The sequence below is a fragment of the Talpa europaea genome (assembly GCF_964194135.1).
Source record: "Talpa europaea genome assembly, chromosome: 13".
NCBI classification, from domain to species: Eukaryota; Metazoa; Chordata; class Mammalia; order Eulipotyphla; family Talpidae; genus Talpa; species Talpa europaea.
Window position 1 is genome coordinate 528,081 of NC_140080.1, and position 17,185 is coordinate 545,265.

The 17,185-nt window shown below is 51.7% G+C and overlaps 1 protein-coding gene across 1 annotated transcript in view; it reads right to left on the reverse strand.

The window, feature by feature from the left end:
• Nucleotides 1–1,153: 1,153 nt before the first annotated feature.
• Nucleotides 1,154–17,185, reverse strand: part of DNAJB14 (DnaJ heat shock protein family (Hsp40) member B14) — a gene marked incomplete at its 3' end in the record, with an annotated part of 28,863 nt that continues 12,831 nt past the window's right edge. Inside the window, exons 2-8 of the mRNA XM_084252771.1 lie at nucleotides 16,619–16,790; nucleotides 11,684–11,829; nucleotides 5,503–5,692; nucleotides 3,998–4,088; nucleotides 3,167–3,276; nucleotides 2,191–2,363; nucleotides 1,154–1,278 (exon numbers count right to left, since the gene is read on the reverse strand). Coding sequence (XP_084108897.1) covers nucleotides 1,154–1,278; nucleotides 2,191–2,363; nucleotides 3,167–3,276; nucleotides 3,998–4,088; nucleotides 5,503–5,692; nucleotides 11,684–11,829; nucleotides 16,619–16,790 — 1,007 coding nt within the window. The remainder of the gene's footprint in view (nucleotides 1,279–2,190; nucleotides 2,364–3,166; nucleotides 3,277–3,997; nucleotides 4,089–5,502; nucleotides 5,693–11,683; nucleotides 11,830–16,618; nucleotides 16,791–17,185) is intronic.

Sequence of the window (17,185 nt, forward strand, 5' to 3'; positions counted from 1 at the left end):
TGACTTACTCAATGGGAAGTGGACTTTAGTGCAGGGTTCTGTAAGGATCACTTGCTGGAAATCACTACTCTACCTGCCGCAGCTGTGGGTGGCGTTCAGCAGAGGCTCCTGTCCAGTAAGGTTGCTGCCGTCGGCTCGTATGTTAGCAGGTTGGCAATCAGGTTAAAAGGCACAAAGCTTCATTTTAAGAGTAATTTTTCTTATTCTCTGGAGAGGAACCCATTCTGTTTTGGAATCTGCTTAAATGACCCCCTATGAAGAAAATGCAAATTTCATAGGGAGAAAACTGGCGGGCTCCCTTCTTCATAGACTGTAGCAGCCTTCAAAGACATACATAGATGATCATTTGGGGACCTTGTAATTATCGGAATTGCAAATGATACCACTGCAATGTACTGTTGAAGGCCCTGTTTGTCTCATAATTAGATAACCTTCTTCCGATTTTCTTTAAAATCTATCAGTATAGCATTTCCTCTTTATGCATGGCTTAGCATTTCATAAAACTAAATAAATAGTAAACTGATCGTATACACCAGTTCATTTATCTCAATATATATTTTGGAATATAATGGCAATATTAAAAATATCAATTCCCTCTAAGCTGATAATGCTACAAGATTTTATACAAAGACAGCTTTTGTTTTTTCTTTTTGAAAAAGTTGCATTGTTTAAACTCTACACATTCAATATCTGACAAGGGAGACGCCATTTTGTCCTAGAACATTTATTCCATCCGTTGAAACTGAGGTGTCACATGGAGCTAGACGCTAAAAGAATCGAAATAAAAAGACAATAACCTATATGTACACAAAACGACCATTCCATCGATATTTACATGACAAGGGAAAGATGGAGGATCACTACGACCGAACTGCTACAGGTGTGATAATCCTTTCTGGACACATTTGCAGATAGGAATCAGGTAAGTTTTTCAAGTGAAAAAATGAACCGCAGAAGCATAATTAAAGTATTAATTTTAGTTTTCAGTTTCTTACTATTTAAAGGAGCCAGGTCATTAAATAATCCAAGATTTCAGGGACCGACGATTCAGTTGAGTTTTGAGCATCAAATCTTTTTCTTTCACTCTCATGATGAAACTACGCTTACAGAAAAAAATGCAGATGATGCTAAAAGTCACCAGGAAAAGCCCAGGTCAACCTCCTTTGTAAATGCTGGTCAGCCGCTCCAGCTCCTTGCAGTTGTCCATGCTCATGGCGTCGGCCTTCCTCCGCAGGCGGTCGTCGCGGTAGACTTTCGCCGCGTACAGCATATCTGTTTCTGTGAACACACAGAAATATTTTGCTAGGTAAGGAGTAATTTACATCACCTAGCTGTTCAAATGGTACTTTATAAAAGCTCTTCAATACAATTCTAGTTGATTTTCTTTTAAAGGAAGAAATTCAGGGCCTCCCTGGGGGCATGGGGGTTAGGTCTCAGTACTAGGAAAGCTTCCGCAGCCTCTGCAGCGCGAGTTTGACCCCCAGCCAATCAGGGAGCTACCCACATGGCGCAGCGGCCCTCTCCTGCTGCTCCCCTCAGCAGTGTGCTTCAGTAGTCCGCCAGTTCTGCTCCCCACTCTGTCTCTGGTGAGTCCTCTCACCCACCCGATGTCTGGCTTACACCCCAGTGCTTGTATGCATAAATAAATAAATTAAAAAAAAAAATTCAAGTAAGGAAGCTGAGGTTGGAAAAGCTGAGAAATGGATTATGTATTCCAGGGACTTCTTTATGCATGAGGCAAAGAAAAGTGAAACGTGCACAGAAGGTCACCGCACCTTAAATGCTCAATGTTTCCAGTAAAATAACGAAGTTTCAAACTTAACTCTGAGCCAGGTTGCCTATTACAATGGATGCTGTAGTTTAGTATCAGGGTTCTAGTCACTCTTGAAGGCATATAAAATAATGACGCATGTTACAATGGGCAACATCTTGAATACAATGGCATTTGGTATCACTCAGTTATCAACCACATATTTATTGACAATAATGACACAGATACCATTGATGAAATTCTTGTGATGTGCCAAATACTGCTTACGGGCCATAGGTACATTAAAACGTACTGTTTTCTTTAAGTACTGAGCTCCAGTATATGCCAGGCAATTCTAGAACATTAGCTGAGCAGGGAGCTCTACAGTAATCAGCTCCAAAGACCGAATGTTCTACGTCTCAAACATCTGGTGAACTTACTCTGTTGTCTTTCTTTCCAGCAGTTATTTCGAATATTAGTGACATAGTCCTCTTCCACACTCTTCTCCACCTTTTGTAATAACATTCCTTTATACTCATTTTTAAAGTCCTTGTTGACATAATAAACGACACCCAAGTTTTCTGTTTGCATTTTAACAGTTTGCCCTGATCCACTGTAAAAGAAATGTTTGATCATTATTTTTTAATTAAAACTGTATAATCTGATCTGTTACTGTAAAGCAAGCTAACAAAAACAATGAACAATGAGTTAAGAATTAACATTGGTAATCATTTATATTATCTCAAATTGTCTAAAACTGGTCATGTCATTAAAAAGTAACCAATTTTTATATACTATTTTCTGATAAAGTTTTCTCAGTTTCTAGTAAAAATCTTATTTGGAAGAAATACATTATTTCTTACTTTTAAACCAATCTATTTTTAATACTGTAAAATCACCAGTAATACGATTTTATAGGTTCCTTTACATTTATAATATTACATTAAGTTTTTCTAGAATGGATGTTGCTTAAAATTTCCTTTATATGCTGAGCTCTTATAATCTATGGTGGACAGTAAGTGACAAATATTTGCTTTTATCTGATCAATATTTTACAAATGATGAAGTCAGTTCCCCCTTAATGACACAAATATATGTAAGATCAATCACAAATCTATTTCTGTCTTGAAAGTACATTTGCTTTTTAGACTATTTTTTCTCTTTAATGTCAACATACTACCTTTATATCAAATTGTTATCAAGTTCAAACACAGCACTTTATTCACAATGGAAAAGAAACACAAACAACATAACACAAAATTACTGCTGAGTATCTATTCTAAAAAGCAGAGATTTCCAAAGCGGGAATTCTTGTAGGAACAGGAGTCCTGGCACTTTATCAAAAGCGCACAAGGTCCTTTAAAGCAGACTGATGAGAAACGATTCTTTTTCGTAAAACTTCACTGAGGTACTTACGATCTAGGGTACAAGGAATAAGGAGGGGTAGACACCATCAGCTGGCTTAGCAGAGACACGAGGATCAGCACAATAATGGGCATCAGCTGGATAAACACAGAAAAACCGCCCTGTAAAAAACCATCAGAGAATAGCACATTTTAATAGAAATGCAGTTGCCAATAATCCAACACTGGCCATTCGTTTTCAGAGGCAGAGGGACGTTGAGGCCATGTGGTTCTGGGATGGTTCTCAAAAACACAACTCCCAGCGCCTCACCCAGGGCCCTGTGCAATCCCGGCCTGCCTCATCTTAACGCCACCTCTCCCCGCCTCTCCCCGGGGAGGGTCGTCCGCACGCCGCCGGGGCAATACCACTTCCAGCGTGGACTAGGGGTGGACACTGGAACTCGCAGCTGCAGAGCTGTGACCCAGGCGTTCTCACTTCTAGTCTAGTGGCCCCTTCACCGTCCTACTTCACGCAATCGAATTCTATTGCAGTTGGGCGTAGCTGCAGGACAGGGAATGTCATTTCCAATTTGAGTGTTTCAATATCGAGTCTAAATTCCTCAGGACCTGCAGTGAGAAGCTACCTCCGCAACCTGCACACAGCAGGCGTGTCTGCACTCAGCACAGAGGACCAGAGCTGAGGGCCGCTCTGCCCCGGCACCCTCCGCTGCATTCCACCCCTGCTCCCCGACACGCAAGGATTTTCTCGAGGAAAAACCGCCGGCACGAGAAGACTCATTACTTCCTTTGGAAACAACTTGCCCTATTTTTCAGACAACTTCTAATTGCTTTTCTTGATCTGAAATTTGCCATTTTGAGATTTCTCATCACATCATAAACATACATCTCCTCTTTCCTCTTCCCGCTCGTGTCCACTGTGCCGGTGCTGATGCTGGTGGCTGTACCCGGCGCGTCCGTTTGAAAACGAGTGTACGCTACCTAGACAATGCAAAGAGACACTCCGTTAGGGAGACACGAACACACTTGCTTGCTTTTTTGTTTCTTTATTGCGTTTAATAGCCAACACAATACAAGTTTGAGTAGCGAGCAAAGGGTGGATGGAAACAGGAATAATTGCTCTTAGACTTGCTCCTTGAAAATAAAGTCAAAGTTTGCTCTTTACGGAAATGAGAACGCGAGTCCCGGCCCGACACGCACACACGGAGGACGCTGTGGTCGGGGGTCTCCACAAATCTCGGACTATCACTCGGAAACTCTGCGGCCTCCCCATTCATCAGTGAGTCACAAATATCTAGGAAGCAGCAGGCAGGACGCGCGCTCATGATTTAAACAATCGCTGTAGAATAGCCCACGGCACAGGGGACATTTATTCAGGGTCTTCTCGCTGCATTCGACAAGCAGAAGTGTTCCGCCAGCAGCCCGAGCCCCGCCAGCACAGCCCGAGAAGCCGAGGCAGCGATGGCTGTACCCGGCGGCTTCTGACCGAGCCTAGCGGGTTTCCAGCCCAGGTCGGAGTCCTTTTGCTGGGGGTCGTGATTGTGTGTCCTAACGTGGCAAACACAGGTTGTGTTTTTAGCCATTACCTGGTATTTACAGACACCCTTTTCTCCAAGGATATGTCACCAACCGCCGGTCAGAGGTGACGGGGCTAGTCAGAGAAGCGACTGCGCTGCTCTAGCCTGGAGAGTCTAACTCTGACTGGGAGGCTGAGCCTGGAGGAAACGTGCCTAAGTCTACACTCCCGAGCAGCTGAGAGCAGCTCCTGCCAGACATCCCTGCCCATCCAGGCGACTCACAGTGACTGCACGTCGCCAAAAAGCCTGTCCACTGGGCAGGACCTCTGCAACATTCGGCTTTGCCAGCCTACTTCAAGAAATGATTTCTGTCTGAATGTAACTTTCAGAATCCACTTACTTTATTCAGAACTGGGAAGTGCTGGAGTATTTTAACGACGCATCTCTGCGCATCTCTAAGTCAGCCCTGGATCTTAGCAGGGCCAGAGCCCCGGAGATCTACAGGGACTCTACGGGAAACAGTGACTGGGCCTCAGGCGCGTCCTGTCCTGCAACAGTCCTGCTTGACTGAGGCAGCCCTGCGGGCCCCCACGCGCCGTCCAGGCTTCGGCTCTACGCAAACTACATGCGGTCTGTCCTCTGCAATTCCTTTTCTCAACAGAAACATGATCCAAGACAAAGAGCATGACGGCAGAGGCGGCACGGCTAACGTTTGTCCCTTCTCCCTGCCTGGAAAGTCGTCCTAGTTTTCCCGGCAGCAGTTCCCACCTGCAGGAAAGAGACCGGGGAGAAGGCGGGTCCCCCTCGGCCCGGCCAGCCTGGCCGAACTGGCGGGCGGCTCCCGAGGCCGCGGGGTATTTACCGTAACGTGCACACACCTGAAGGGAATCCGCCACCGAAGAATATGTTGAAGAGGTCTTCGGGGGTGATGTCGGCCTCGCAGCCCCGGTGGAAGTTGAAGCGCCCGTTGCTCTGCGGGCCGCACGCCTGCTCCTCGCTGCCCGTCAGGTCGTACTGCTTCCTTTTCTCGGGGTTGCTCAGAACAGCGTAAGCGTTGCCAATCTCTGCAAGAGCGACGGGCACGGGTTGGTATAAAAAGTGTTATGGGAGGAAAGACGACCCGTTTGAATCCACCGTCACGCTGACAACAAACTGCCTCGGGCCACGCGTCAAATGGAAGCAGCACGGGCCTGGGGGCCGGCGTCCGACGTGGCCACCAGCTGCTCGCACCGCGGCCCGGCCGCTACTCCCTGATGGCGCCGTCGGGCCTCTCCTGCCCCTGCCCGGTGCCGGCCCTGCCAGCCCTGCCCCACAGCCGCTCACACACCCAGGACAGGGGAGACCCCCTCCCGGGCGCTGAGCCCTACCTCACCCCCCACCGCCTGCGCCGCAAGGCCACGCCCAGACGGTGCGACGCGGGCACCGGGGCCATGCGCAGGCCGTGAGGCACGGCCAGGCCACACCGGCACCTGCTTTGGGCACACCCCGGCCCGGGGTAGCTGCTCACGCTCGTCCTGAATCATTTACTCCTTGTGCAGCTGGGAGCTGCCTGAGGGAAGGGGCTGGTCTGTTTCCACTGCGGCGTCCCCACAGCCCCGGGACAGTCTGCTGCTGCTCTTCCTTCACTCCGGAGTCTCGTCCTCCTAGCTCACCTTCCACTGCCATGCTGGTACGAAGAATTCCATCTCCCGTCTCGCACGCCTGGGCCCAAAGCGGGTCATGGGGCGCTGGCGGCAAGCGGGCTGGTCGATGAGCTCGCTGGGAAAGCTTGGCTCTCAGAGCAGGCCCTCCCCGGGCTCATCCTGGCGTCGCCGGCGGGCGCTGCAGGCACACTTGCTTCTTGACGGCTCCGTAAGGCTCTTGCAATAGGGGCTGCTCTAAAAATACATCGGGGATCCCATGTGGTGGCTGCCATAGGTACCGTGCGCACAGATGCTCATTACGAGGCTGTTGTCACGAGGCTGCAGAGGACTCCGGAGCGTTCTCTCCTCGCAGGGCTTCTCAGTCGGGACTCGGCCGCTTCTGGTGCAGGGGGCCCGTGGTGTGGAAAGCCAAGTGGGTGGGCGATGGCCCGCAGCCTCCTGCAGGCTCGCAGGAGACGGTCATCCAGAAACGCAACCGCGACTTGGCGGTGCTCCGGGGGAAGCACACCCGGGACCAGACAGTGTCCTCCCCACACCACCGCCGACCCCAACACCTACACGCGGGCTCGTCTGCCGCTCTCTGCCAAGGAGACACTTGCAGTAAAAATGGCAGTTTTAGGACTGAGCCTCTCCTACGAGGCGGACTACCCGGGGTTTCACGACGCCGTCACTCTCTACACTGCCCGCATGAGGCTTGACTGTGAACAACTTCTGAGCAGGGAGCTATTTAATTTGTTATTTGTGAACTACCGTCACAACCCAGCGTCGTACGTGCCAGACAATGTCCTCTCTGTGCTGCGGCTGGAGTAGGTTCTACTCCTCGCTTTGCAAGTGCTCGTGCAGCTACACGGGACCATAGTCAAGATTGTTTTGATTTCCTTATAAGAATTAGCTTCAGATTTTATCTTGGTAAATTTCTTCCTCCATCTCATTTATTTCAGCAAAAGGTATCTTTCGCTTTATTTTTCTTCTATTGTTATTTTATTTTTATTGTTCTATAATTTTAAGTATTCTACTTTTCTTACGAGATGGTATATTGGCTTTTTGCAACCTTCTAGTCTGGTCTACTTTATGATCGGGGGGCCACTCCTGCTCTCTGGGGGCACGTCTCATGGCCTCGTTTGCCGTCGTGTCTCCAGCGTGTCTGCGCTGTTACTGAGAAGTGACTGTCTCGTCGCACACACCAGCTGAGTCACTTTTTAATTCCCTCTGCCGCTGGCTTTCACGTGCAGCTGACGACACCTGCTGGGCAGGGATGGGCTTCCCGGTCTCCCGTCAGCCTCCACTGATCACCCCCTGGCTGGAAGGAGTGGGGGGCTCATCACTGCTTCACTGAACCCCCATCATGGCTCTGTCTGTCTCCCGACTCTCCCCAGGCCCTCTCAGGACAGTGCCCGCGGGGAGCAGAGGGGGTGTCTGCACCTTCAGACAGGACGGGCCTTTCTCACCCCCTAAGAGGAGTGAAAGTCCCCGGTCCCTCCTTTTCTCCCCTGTTCCCACCCCAGAGGGGGGATGAGGGTGCCCCACTGCAGGCCCAAGAAATTGGGGGCCAGGGTCCCTGTTCAGCCTCTGTTGGTGGGGAGAAGTGGGGTGGCTTTTGTTTCAGTGTTTCTGTCTCACCAGGGTCTCCCTGCCCCAGTGTCTGGCTCTAGGGAGACACTTTCTTGGGGTGTCTGTACCCACTGGTGTTTCTGGGCTGTCTGCCTCTGCAGCACCCAGTCTGGGGTATAAAAAGCAAAACCAAACCCCAAGCCACTCACTGCCAGATGCTCTTGGGGCCCCAGATCCTGCGCTGCCCCTTTCTCTCTGCGCTCTCGGGGCCTTCTGGCCTTTGCCTAGTTTTGTATATAATATTCAGGGGCTCCGGTTCCACGTGACGTGAGAACAGGGGAAGGACACCTACTCCATCCTCCCGAGTGGACAACTTCGTGGGTTCTTCTTTCTCTCTGACATCGAAGTCGCACGGCGCCGTGACCCCGTCAGCTTTGCTTGGACCCTCTTCCTGCGCCTCTGTCCAAGACTCAGTCAAAGGCCTGAGTCGGCACCTTTGCTCTTCGAGGCAGTCTTCTGGGTGCAGCCATGGAACCGCCACATCGGATGCAGGTGACAGCATCTGGCCCACCAGAGTTGACCGAGGAAGGCCCGAACAGCTGACCCATGCGCACGTGATTGTGTCCAACAGGCACAGTCGCTGTTCAAGTAACCTCTGAGGGGCTCAGGCGTCTCTGAAGAGGATGCAGACTGGGGGGGGGGGGTGCTTCCAAGATGCCCACGTCAGAGAGAAAGAAGGGGAACCGTTTCATTCAAATACTGTCAAAAAGTGTTTCCAGGGCCTCCCCGGTGGCGCAGCAGTTGAGCGCTGGGCTGTGGAGCTGCCTGCAGCCTCTGCAGCGCCGGTTCGATCCCCGGCCGCCAGTGAGGGTCCCACATGGTGTGACAGACCTCTCCTGCCGCCCGCTGTTCTCCTCAACAGTGTACTTGGGTCCTTCTGCCTGCTCTGCTCCCTGCTCTGGCTCCAGTGAATTTTCTCGCCCTCTTGCACATCTGGCCTGTACCCTGGTTCTTGTAAAAATAAATAAATAATCTTAAAAAAAAAAGTGTTTCCATAGACAGTTAAGTGTCTCCCTTGCGCTGAATAAACCGCCGCTGCTCTGAGAACCACAGCCTGGGGTCAGAACACTCGCGGGCTCCTGGAGGGTCACTCGTCTGTCCTCCTGGGCAGCCTCTTCTATTTTTAAAGCTTTGCAAAACACACGTATGAAAATATCTCTTCTGTCTAATTGAGCTCCCAAAACCAATGACCACCTCTTTTTCTATACTTGGGGAAAATAAAGAGCAAGTGGTTTCCATCTTCTGTGAAAAGTATTTTTGTAATTACAGAGTGATCAGGCTATGCTTAACTTTCATACAAAGGGAGAAAAAAACTATAGTTTTGCTTAGAACAAACAAGTTTTATATTCCAGAACAGAAGTGAAGATGGATCAGTTAGAAATCAAGTGAGATGACTTGGAAGGAATGAAAGGGTCCGTGAGCCAACTGACGAAACCCGTCATTGTGGGGTGATGGGTTTCACTGAACGCCGCGAGCGTCTGTAAGGAACCAACGTTGCTCTCCAAGCATCTGCGGATTAGAAGCTGGCTTCTGCGTAGTTCCCATGCCACACAAGAAGGGCTCGTCCCCAGCTCTGGGTCTGACCCTCTTCGGGAGTCATAAAACCCACATTCCGGGTACCAGTAGCCTCCTCCGTCTTGAGCAACGCGTCTCCTCACGGATGGACTCTGCATGCTGGTGCTGGGGGTATGCTAGGCTCCTGGGTCTGCAGAGCTGCGCGAGCTGAAACATACCACAGGAAGCACAAGCGCTGTGTGGAGGCGCCGTGAGAGTCCAGCCCGGCGACGCCTGGCCACTACCTGTGCACGACGCGCACTGGCTGTAAAGGCGCTGCTGTCCTGAGACCTGAGGTGCTCACGAGAGCGACACGTATGGTGGTGAAGGAAGCAGTTTAAGGTTCTTAACACTCGTGAAGACCCAAACAGAAATCGCCCCGCAGCTCACTGACAGGCAAGTGTCTCACAGCCAAAGTGTTTTTAGACATTTTAAAACCACCAAAATTTTTAAATTACAGGTTCCCCCTGTTAGGGGCAAAGGACGTCCCGCGCCAACTCCACGCAGGCTCTGTGGACGCCACCCCCACTCCAGCACACTGGGAACGACAAACCCCACGATCCCCAAAGGGAAGGTGCGAGGCCCTAAGGGCGGCGTGAAGCAGCCATTTTGTCTGTTTGTAACAAAAACCAGCCCCGCGAGTGGGGTCTGAGGCGCGTGGCCCACGCTCTCAGCCAGGCGGGTGTGGTCTCGGCGGAACAGGAAGGACGCGTGTGAGAGCTTATCGCCCTCTTTTCTCCCCGAGTTGTGCATGTCCTCCTTTCTCTCTCCCTTGTAAAGAAGCCTCTTGTTAACCTTTCGTGTGTGCCTGCAGGGTCAGTCCCCTCAAGCACACGGGTGAGGACCCCAGTCAGGTAAAGGCATGGTTGCCCCGCGACACCCCCACTACCTGAAAGTAGAGCGCTTCTACTAGGTATGGCTTGGGAGGTTGAGCTTGGCGTCTGGGAAAGCTCAAAGATTGTTCACCTTACATTAGTGGTAGTAGCGAGCCCAGACTCCCCAGGTTAGCTACAAGTTGCACGACACGGGAACCTTCCTCTAATTCTGACAGCGGGGCAAGCTGGACATTATTTTAATTCCATTCCTGCTGGTTTAAGGAGACACCACCCGGCGCTCCTGTCACCAGCATCACTCGGGCTGCGTTCATTGGGGTATGTTAACAACCCCCAAGTGCACCTGGCCTGGCTCAGGAAGTGAAACTGGCTCGGAAACAATTTTTTTTTTTTTAATAGAGGCATGTTTTATTTATTTATTTGTTTGTTTGTTTGTTTGTTTGTTTACACAAGCACTGGGTACAGTCAGAAGCGCGGGAGGGTGAGAGAATTCACCAGAGCCAGAGCGGGGAGCAGAGCAGGCAGAAGGACCGAAGGACACTGCTGAGGGGAGCAGCGGGCGGCAGGAGAGCTCTGCCCTCCTCTGGTGGCCGGGGAGCAGCTGGGGATCGAACCGGCGCCGCAGAGGCCGCGGGCAGCTTCGCAACCCAGCGCTCAACCGCTGCGCCACCGGGGAGGCCCTCGGAAACAATTTTAACAGCATTTTGGGGAAAGAGCAATTGAGTCACAGTATCTTTTAGGAAACTTCACAAGCTGAGGATCTCCTGTTGTTTCAAGGCCCCAGCATTTCAGCCTCAGGGCCTTGTCCTAGGAAGGAGATGTTAAGTATTCATGAATTGTAACAAAATAAAGAAGTTTAAAAAGTGCTCGGTGACAAGTGTTTTTAAAATTGGAAAAAATAAAGCTACAGTAAGATAGAGAAAGAACAGGAAGTGAATGGTAAGCAAGGGGAAAATCCTTCTTACAAAGAACACAATCACATTGGTTAGAATCACACATAAAAGGCAATAGAGTTAGCAGAAATGCAAGGACGCTGGGCAGACAGCAATCCCAGGGAATATCCCATTCCAAGGTGTTCCAACATCTTAAACTCACAACCACGACATTTTGCTCTTAGTTCACTCAGAAGCGGATGGTGAGATACCCGAGGCTCCTGCATAACCCCACACGACTCAGGCTGGAAAAGTCACTTAGACTTTGTCAAACTGGCAAATCGTTACTGTGAAGCTCAAGGGCATTTGTTATACTTTTGGTTTAACAGGTTCATAGTGACGTTTTGCAGGATTTGAGGGCCCTTGCTGATGCGGGTTCTAAAGGCACTCACCAGCCTGCAGGCAGAATTTCATCATCTGAAATATCGTAAAGTGGACTCTAAAAAGAGCTTAGAAAAATGGCTATAAAAGGTTTACTTTACTTTTAAAAGCATCTGTTGCTCCAGGTGCGTGGTTTTTGTCTGGATGAAACTTCAAAGCAAGCTTTCTGTAAGCTTTTTTCAAATCTTCATCACCAGCATCTTTGGTAACTCCAAGCACTTCATAGTAATTTTTACATTTGTTTATGCTGCGAACAAGAAAGGACATTATAATGTAAATTTCAAGGAAGAACTTCACTAATAGCTCTACTTTCTTATTTACTAGAGTAATAGAAAAACCGTCCATGTGTTTTTCTCTCCATAGCAAAGGACACTCCTCCCATGAAGGCCCATTTCTTCATTCTCTGCCAACCACAGCCTGTTCCCCCAACCTCGTCCCCGGCTAAGGAGGGGTGGCTGTGAGGAGCCCCTTGTGCAATTCGTCACACTACAGAGAAGCAAAGCCAAGCCCTTCACAGCCATGGATGAAGACCACACACACCCCGAGACCGACACAGGGTGGGGACAGTTGGACCGTGCTCACAAATGTGAGCAGAGCCCCCACACCTCGCCAGTGTGCCACAGCTGAGGGTACAGTGACGGCCTCCCAACGGCTGTTTACACGTAACAGGGATCTGACCAAAAAATTCTGCTAAAAAGAATTCATCTGCGGGGCCTCCCTGGGGGCGCAGGGGTTAAGTCTCAGCACTGGGAAGCTGTCCGCAGCCTCTGCAGCATGAGTTCGGTCCCCAGCCGGGGAGCTGACCCACATGGCGCGGCAGACCTCTCCTGTCTCCCCGCTGCTCCCCTCAGCAGTGGATTTCAGTGGATCTGCCTGTTCTGCTCCCCGCTCTGTCTCTGGTGAATCCTCTCACCCCGACCCCACACCTCTGGCCTGTACCCCAGCTCTTGTGTGCATAAATAAATAAATCTTAAAAAAAAAAAAAAAAAAAAAAAAAGAATTCATCTGTGCCAGCTCTCTGAGAAGGAAGATGTCGTGATGAAACACAGCCCGGGACTCAAGAGTTTTCCTCACACCTCATTTTCATTACGATGAGCATGTTCTGCAGCATCACCTGCGTTTATGGCCCAAAAGATGTAGCAGATTTAAGACCAGAGTCTTCAAAGCATCCCAGGGAAAGAAATGCCCTCACAGTCACGCTCTGGGACGCCACATTCGCCGCGCCCTAGAGGGCCCCTCCGTGACAATGCCCGCGCGTTTCAGGGAGCACTTCGTGACTGGGTGTGTTTGCGCACCTGAGCCCTGAGCACAGAGGCAGTGACAGGCACACGGGTCGGAGGCAGAACTATTCCCTGGCGGCAACAAAAGCGCAAAGATGGACTCAAGGGTTCCAAAGGAGCAGGCCGGGCCTTTCTGCCCACGGAACCGGCCGTCACGGTGCTGTGCGGGAGACGGGTTCTCAGGGGTTCCCGGGCTAAAGCCACCCACATCTGCTTTTACAATGGAAACGTCGTCGTTTGTTACACGAGCAAGAGGGACAGAAAGAAGGGGGCTACGACTACGGGAATTTTCTTACAGTCAAGGAAAGGGAAACCCGGCTCGCGGTCCGCGCGGTTCTGGTCACGGGGCGGGCGTCCTGCGGCGGACGCTGCACCAGCGCGAAGGGCAGCCCACGGGCCTCGGAGGCACGCGCTGCTCGCACAGCTGGGAAAGGCAGGGACGTCCCTCCTCGGCGGGACCCCGCCCCAGCACATTCTCCCTGCGTGGGACTCTCGCCCGCCGTGCACTAGCCCCGGGGAGGCCAGCAGGCCCCGGACCTCGGTGATGGGCGGGCTGGAGGCACACGCTCCGGGCCGAGCTCCCGGGACACTCCCCAGCTGGCTCCCCTCGCCGGCTGAGCGCCGGCCGCTGGCGCGTCCTCTGCCCCACGCTGCCCTCGCGGCTCTTCCTCCAGCCCCGGCCGCGGCCCGCTTCCCACAGACGGCTCTGGACTGGAGACCCAGACCTTCTCCGGCCACAGGTTAACGGGAAAGAAATGGAGAAGAACAATCCAGGCCCTGTCCAGGAGGAAACAGGGCAGCAGGCACCGGGCCGGCTCCGGGCCCCTCTGCAGGCCACGCGGGGGGCTGGCGTCTCGCCAGCTTCTCAAAAAGCAATTCGGCCGATTCCCCACACAGGCTGGTGCTGAGGGAGACACCTGCCTGACTGGCCAAGTTTAGCACAGTGATTTCCTTGCTTTTACTCCAAGCCAAATCCTATATTCCAGTCCCCATGATGCCAGCCACTTCACCGGGGACTGACGGACGTCATGACGCTGAGGTTGAGGATTCCCCACGGTTCTCGCCAACTTTTAAATAAAATATATAAGGGCTTTTCACAAACGAGATGTTGAAAACTGGTTCAAACGAGCCCATCGCCGTGTCCCGGGCGTGCTCCGCCGCGCTCCAGCGGCCGACGACAGGCAGGGCCTCGGGCCACGGGCCTGCGTGCTCTGGGCCGCAGCTGCCGGCCGTGGCGGAGCCGGCGCTCCCTTACGCAACCGAGGCGCTGTGTTGCACGCCTGTCCCCGCTGAGCCAAACTGCCGCTGCTGGCACGACCGCGCTCGCCAACGGGCGAGCCTGCCTCCTGCAGAAGGTCCCCCGTGTGCAGGGGAAGCAGAAAACAACACGCGCGGCTGCCGCGCCGGGAGCAGCACACGCGGGCGCTGGGCGCTGAAGCAGGAGCCCGGCCCGGCCCCCGGGCGAGGTGGGGTGTTCTGAAGAACCTAGGGCCCCACTCAGGAGGGTTCCAATCACCTTTAGTCCCCAGAAGAAAAACCAACCACACCTACTGAATAAAAAAGGCAGAACTAACCTATTGACCAAAGACTCTGTCTTTCCACACCGGCAATGACCTCCGCGCCATTCTCCCGCCGCGGACAATTCCTGGTCTCAGGCCCACGCAGCCCTCGATGCAGACCCGCAGCCCCGGCGCCCCCACGGCCTTCCCTCCGGCGCCGACCCTTCTGGAACTTCCCATCTCACTGGCTCCCTCTCAACCTCAGGAGACAACGTCCTCCGCACCGCCACAGGGCACAGGGGCCAGTGGACAGAACGCATGGCCTACTGACCCCGCTTCCACACTTCCCCTTCCCCGAGCGCCCCCAGCCCAAATGTGGAAACGGAGGCAGCAAAGCACTGCCCTCCCGGCTCCGCCACCCGCGGCCAGGGCAGAGGTCATGAGGGAAGGAAGGACGGTGGGAAGGAGAACCCCGATTCGGGCGCCCCTGCTCTCGACGACTCTCGGCTGCGCTCGGGTTCCCGAGCAACTGGCCGGTGATGCTACGGCCTTTCTAAACCACTCACAAAATACTCTAAATGAAACCACACATAGAACAATTCACTGACGTCTCTCGCTGAGAGCACGTTCTCCCGGTGAAGTGACTTCTACAAGAAAACACAGTTTGTTCCAGGACAGGCGTGGTTTCCTGGAAGACACCTTAGCACGGTGCTGGAGCAAAGCTTTTTCTTACAGAAATTCAAAAGCAAGTCTCTCGCCTAGCTACTGTCTCACTCAGCCAGCCCAACACTAGAGGGGTGAAGCGACAGCATCTGCACCCCAAAGCACCCCCCGGCATCCATGCTGTGTGACCCAGTCACTCACGACCAGAGTCCACGCTCCTTGCTGTCATCACACTTAGCTAAGACGTTACAATCAAGCTTTGGCATTCAAATATATAAGGAAAGAAGCAAAATATAAATATAATCATATTTAATTTAAAGTAACTTCCGTTCCAGGATCTGGGCCCCTTCCATGTATGCGGGTATACATGCTACTAGTAAATGGTCACATAAAACACAAAATAACATCATTTCAGTTCCAAATGATGGTAAGAAGGAGAAACGAACTTACAGAGTAAGCCTGGAGAGGAAAGAGTGAGCAAAGCAGCAGGATTTGGAAGGAGCGATGAGACACGGGAGAGAGAGAGGCTGCCTCGGCGCCCTCCGCGTCCCCGGGCTGGCGCACCGACTGCAGTCCTCGGGCCAGGCGCGTGACCCGCCGCACCTGACACAGCTCAGAGGCGCCATCTTCACACTCTGGATTCCGAGGGAGCCAAGTCCAGAGACAGCTTCCTAAGTGACAGCGGCCAAGCACCCTGCGCTGGTGTTCCACAGCCAGAGGCTCCTTCCTTAGTCATCACACTAGTAAAGCCAGCTCTGCCAAACCCGCGCGCCATCTCTCAACTCTGCCTAATGCTTCTGCTTCAAGGAAACGTGTATAAGGAGGCAAAAACAAAAACACAGATGCAGAGTAACCAGTCAGGAGAACTTTAAAAGGAGGCCGAGTGGTGTCTGCGTACACATGATGGCCTCAGGGCCGCGAGTAGGAGACCACCCTTCACCGACATAGGAGGGGGATGCGATCACCACCCGCGACCTTCCTCTCCTGAAATTTCCCTCTCATATATAGATGAGACAGAACAATTCTTCACACTCTTTCAATATTGTCATCAAAACACTGTGCGGTGTGAAAAAGCAAATTTTTTTTTTTCTGAAAAAAATTAGCTGCAAGTAACAGCTCTGTGATTGACTGTTACTTTAAATGATGGAACCTCCCGAAAGCTGATACTTTGCAGGGCCGCCCTGGTGGCGCAAGGAGTTGAGCACCGCACTATGAAGCTGTCCGCAGCCTCTGCAGCGCGAGTTCAATCCCCGGCCAGGGAGCTACCCACATGGCGCAGCAGACCTCTCCCGTCTCCCTGCTGCTCCCCTCGGCAGTGTATTTCAGCGGATCTGCCTGCACTGCTCCCCGCTCTGTCTCTGGTGAATCCTTTCACCCCCAAACCTGTGGCCTGCACCCCAGCTCTTGTATGCATAAGTAAATAAATCTTCAAAAAAAAAAAAAAAAAGGTGATAGTTTGCAGAGTGACTTTGCAGACATCAAGTGTGAGGCACCCACTGTGCAGTCCCCTGACATCCCTGCTTGTTAGTAACCCGACAGCTCAGCATTGCATCAGTCTCCGTCACGGTGGAGACGCGTGGCGCGTCGTTCCTACCTGAGCACTCCGTCCACCTGGTCTTTGGTGTAGCCTTTTCCGCCCTCACCGCGCCCAGACGTGCCGTCCGGGGTGCCGCTGGGCTTGCTTGGGTCCACGCCGCCTGAGGGCTTGCGGCAGTGAGGCCCACTCCCAGCCGTGCTTCCATTTTTCATAATTATTTCCAACAGAGCTGCAGACAGACAGAGAAAACACACCGGGTCTGTTTACAACATGGCACATACACATGCTTTTAAAAAGAAAACTGTAAAACTGGCAAATTAAAAACCTTATTCTCCAAAATGATTCACCATGGGGTCTTTTTAAATAGCAAGCATTCCCTCCGATGCTTCACAGTTTACAAACCACACACTCCATTTAGACGTAGAATACTGAAAGCCTTAAAGCCAATAACTCAAAATTAGTATCGCTCAATTACTTATGACATCCTTTTATTTGTCATATCATGATGTAACTGCAGAATACCTAAGAAAGAGAGTCTTTCAAAGAGTGAATGAGATTATCTACAAAGAAACATAAACCAGACTTTCATTCATTTCTCAAGAGCAACAAAAGACACTGGACTAA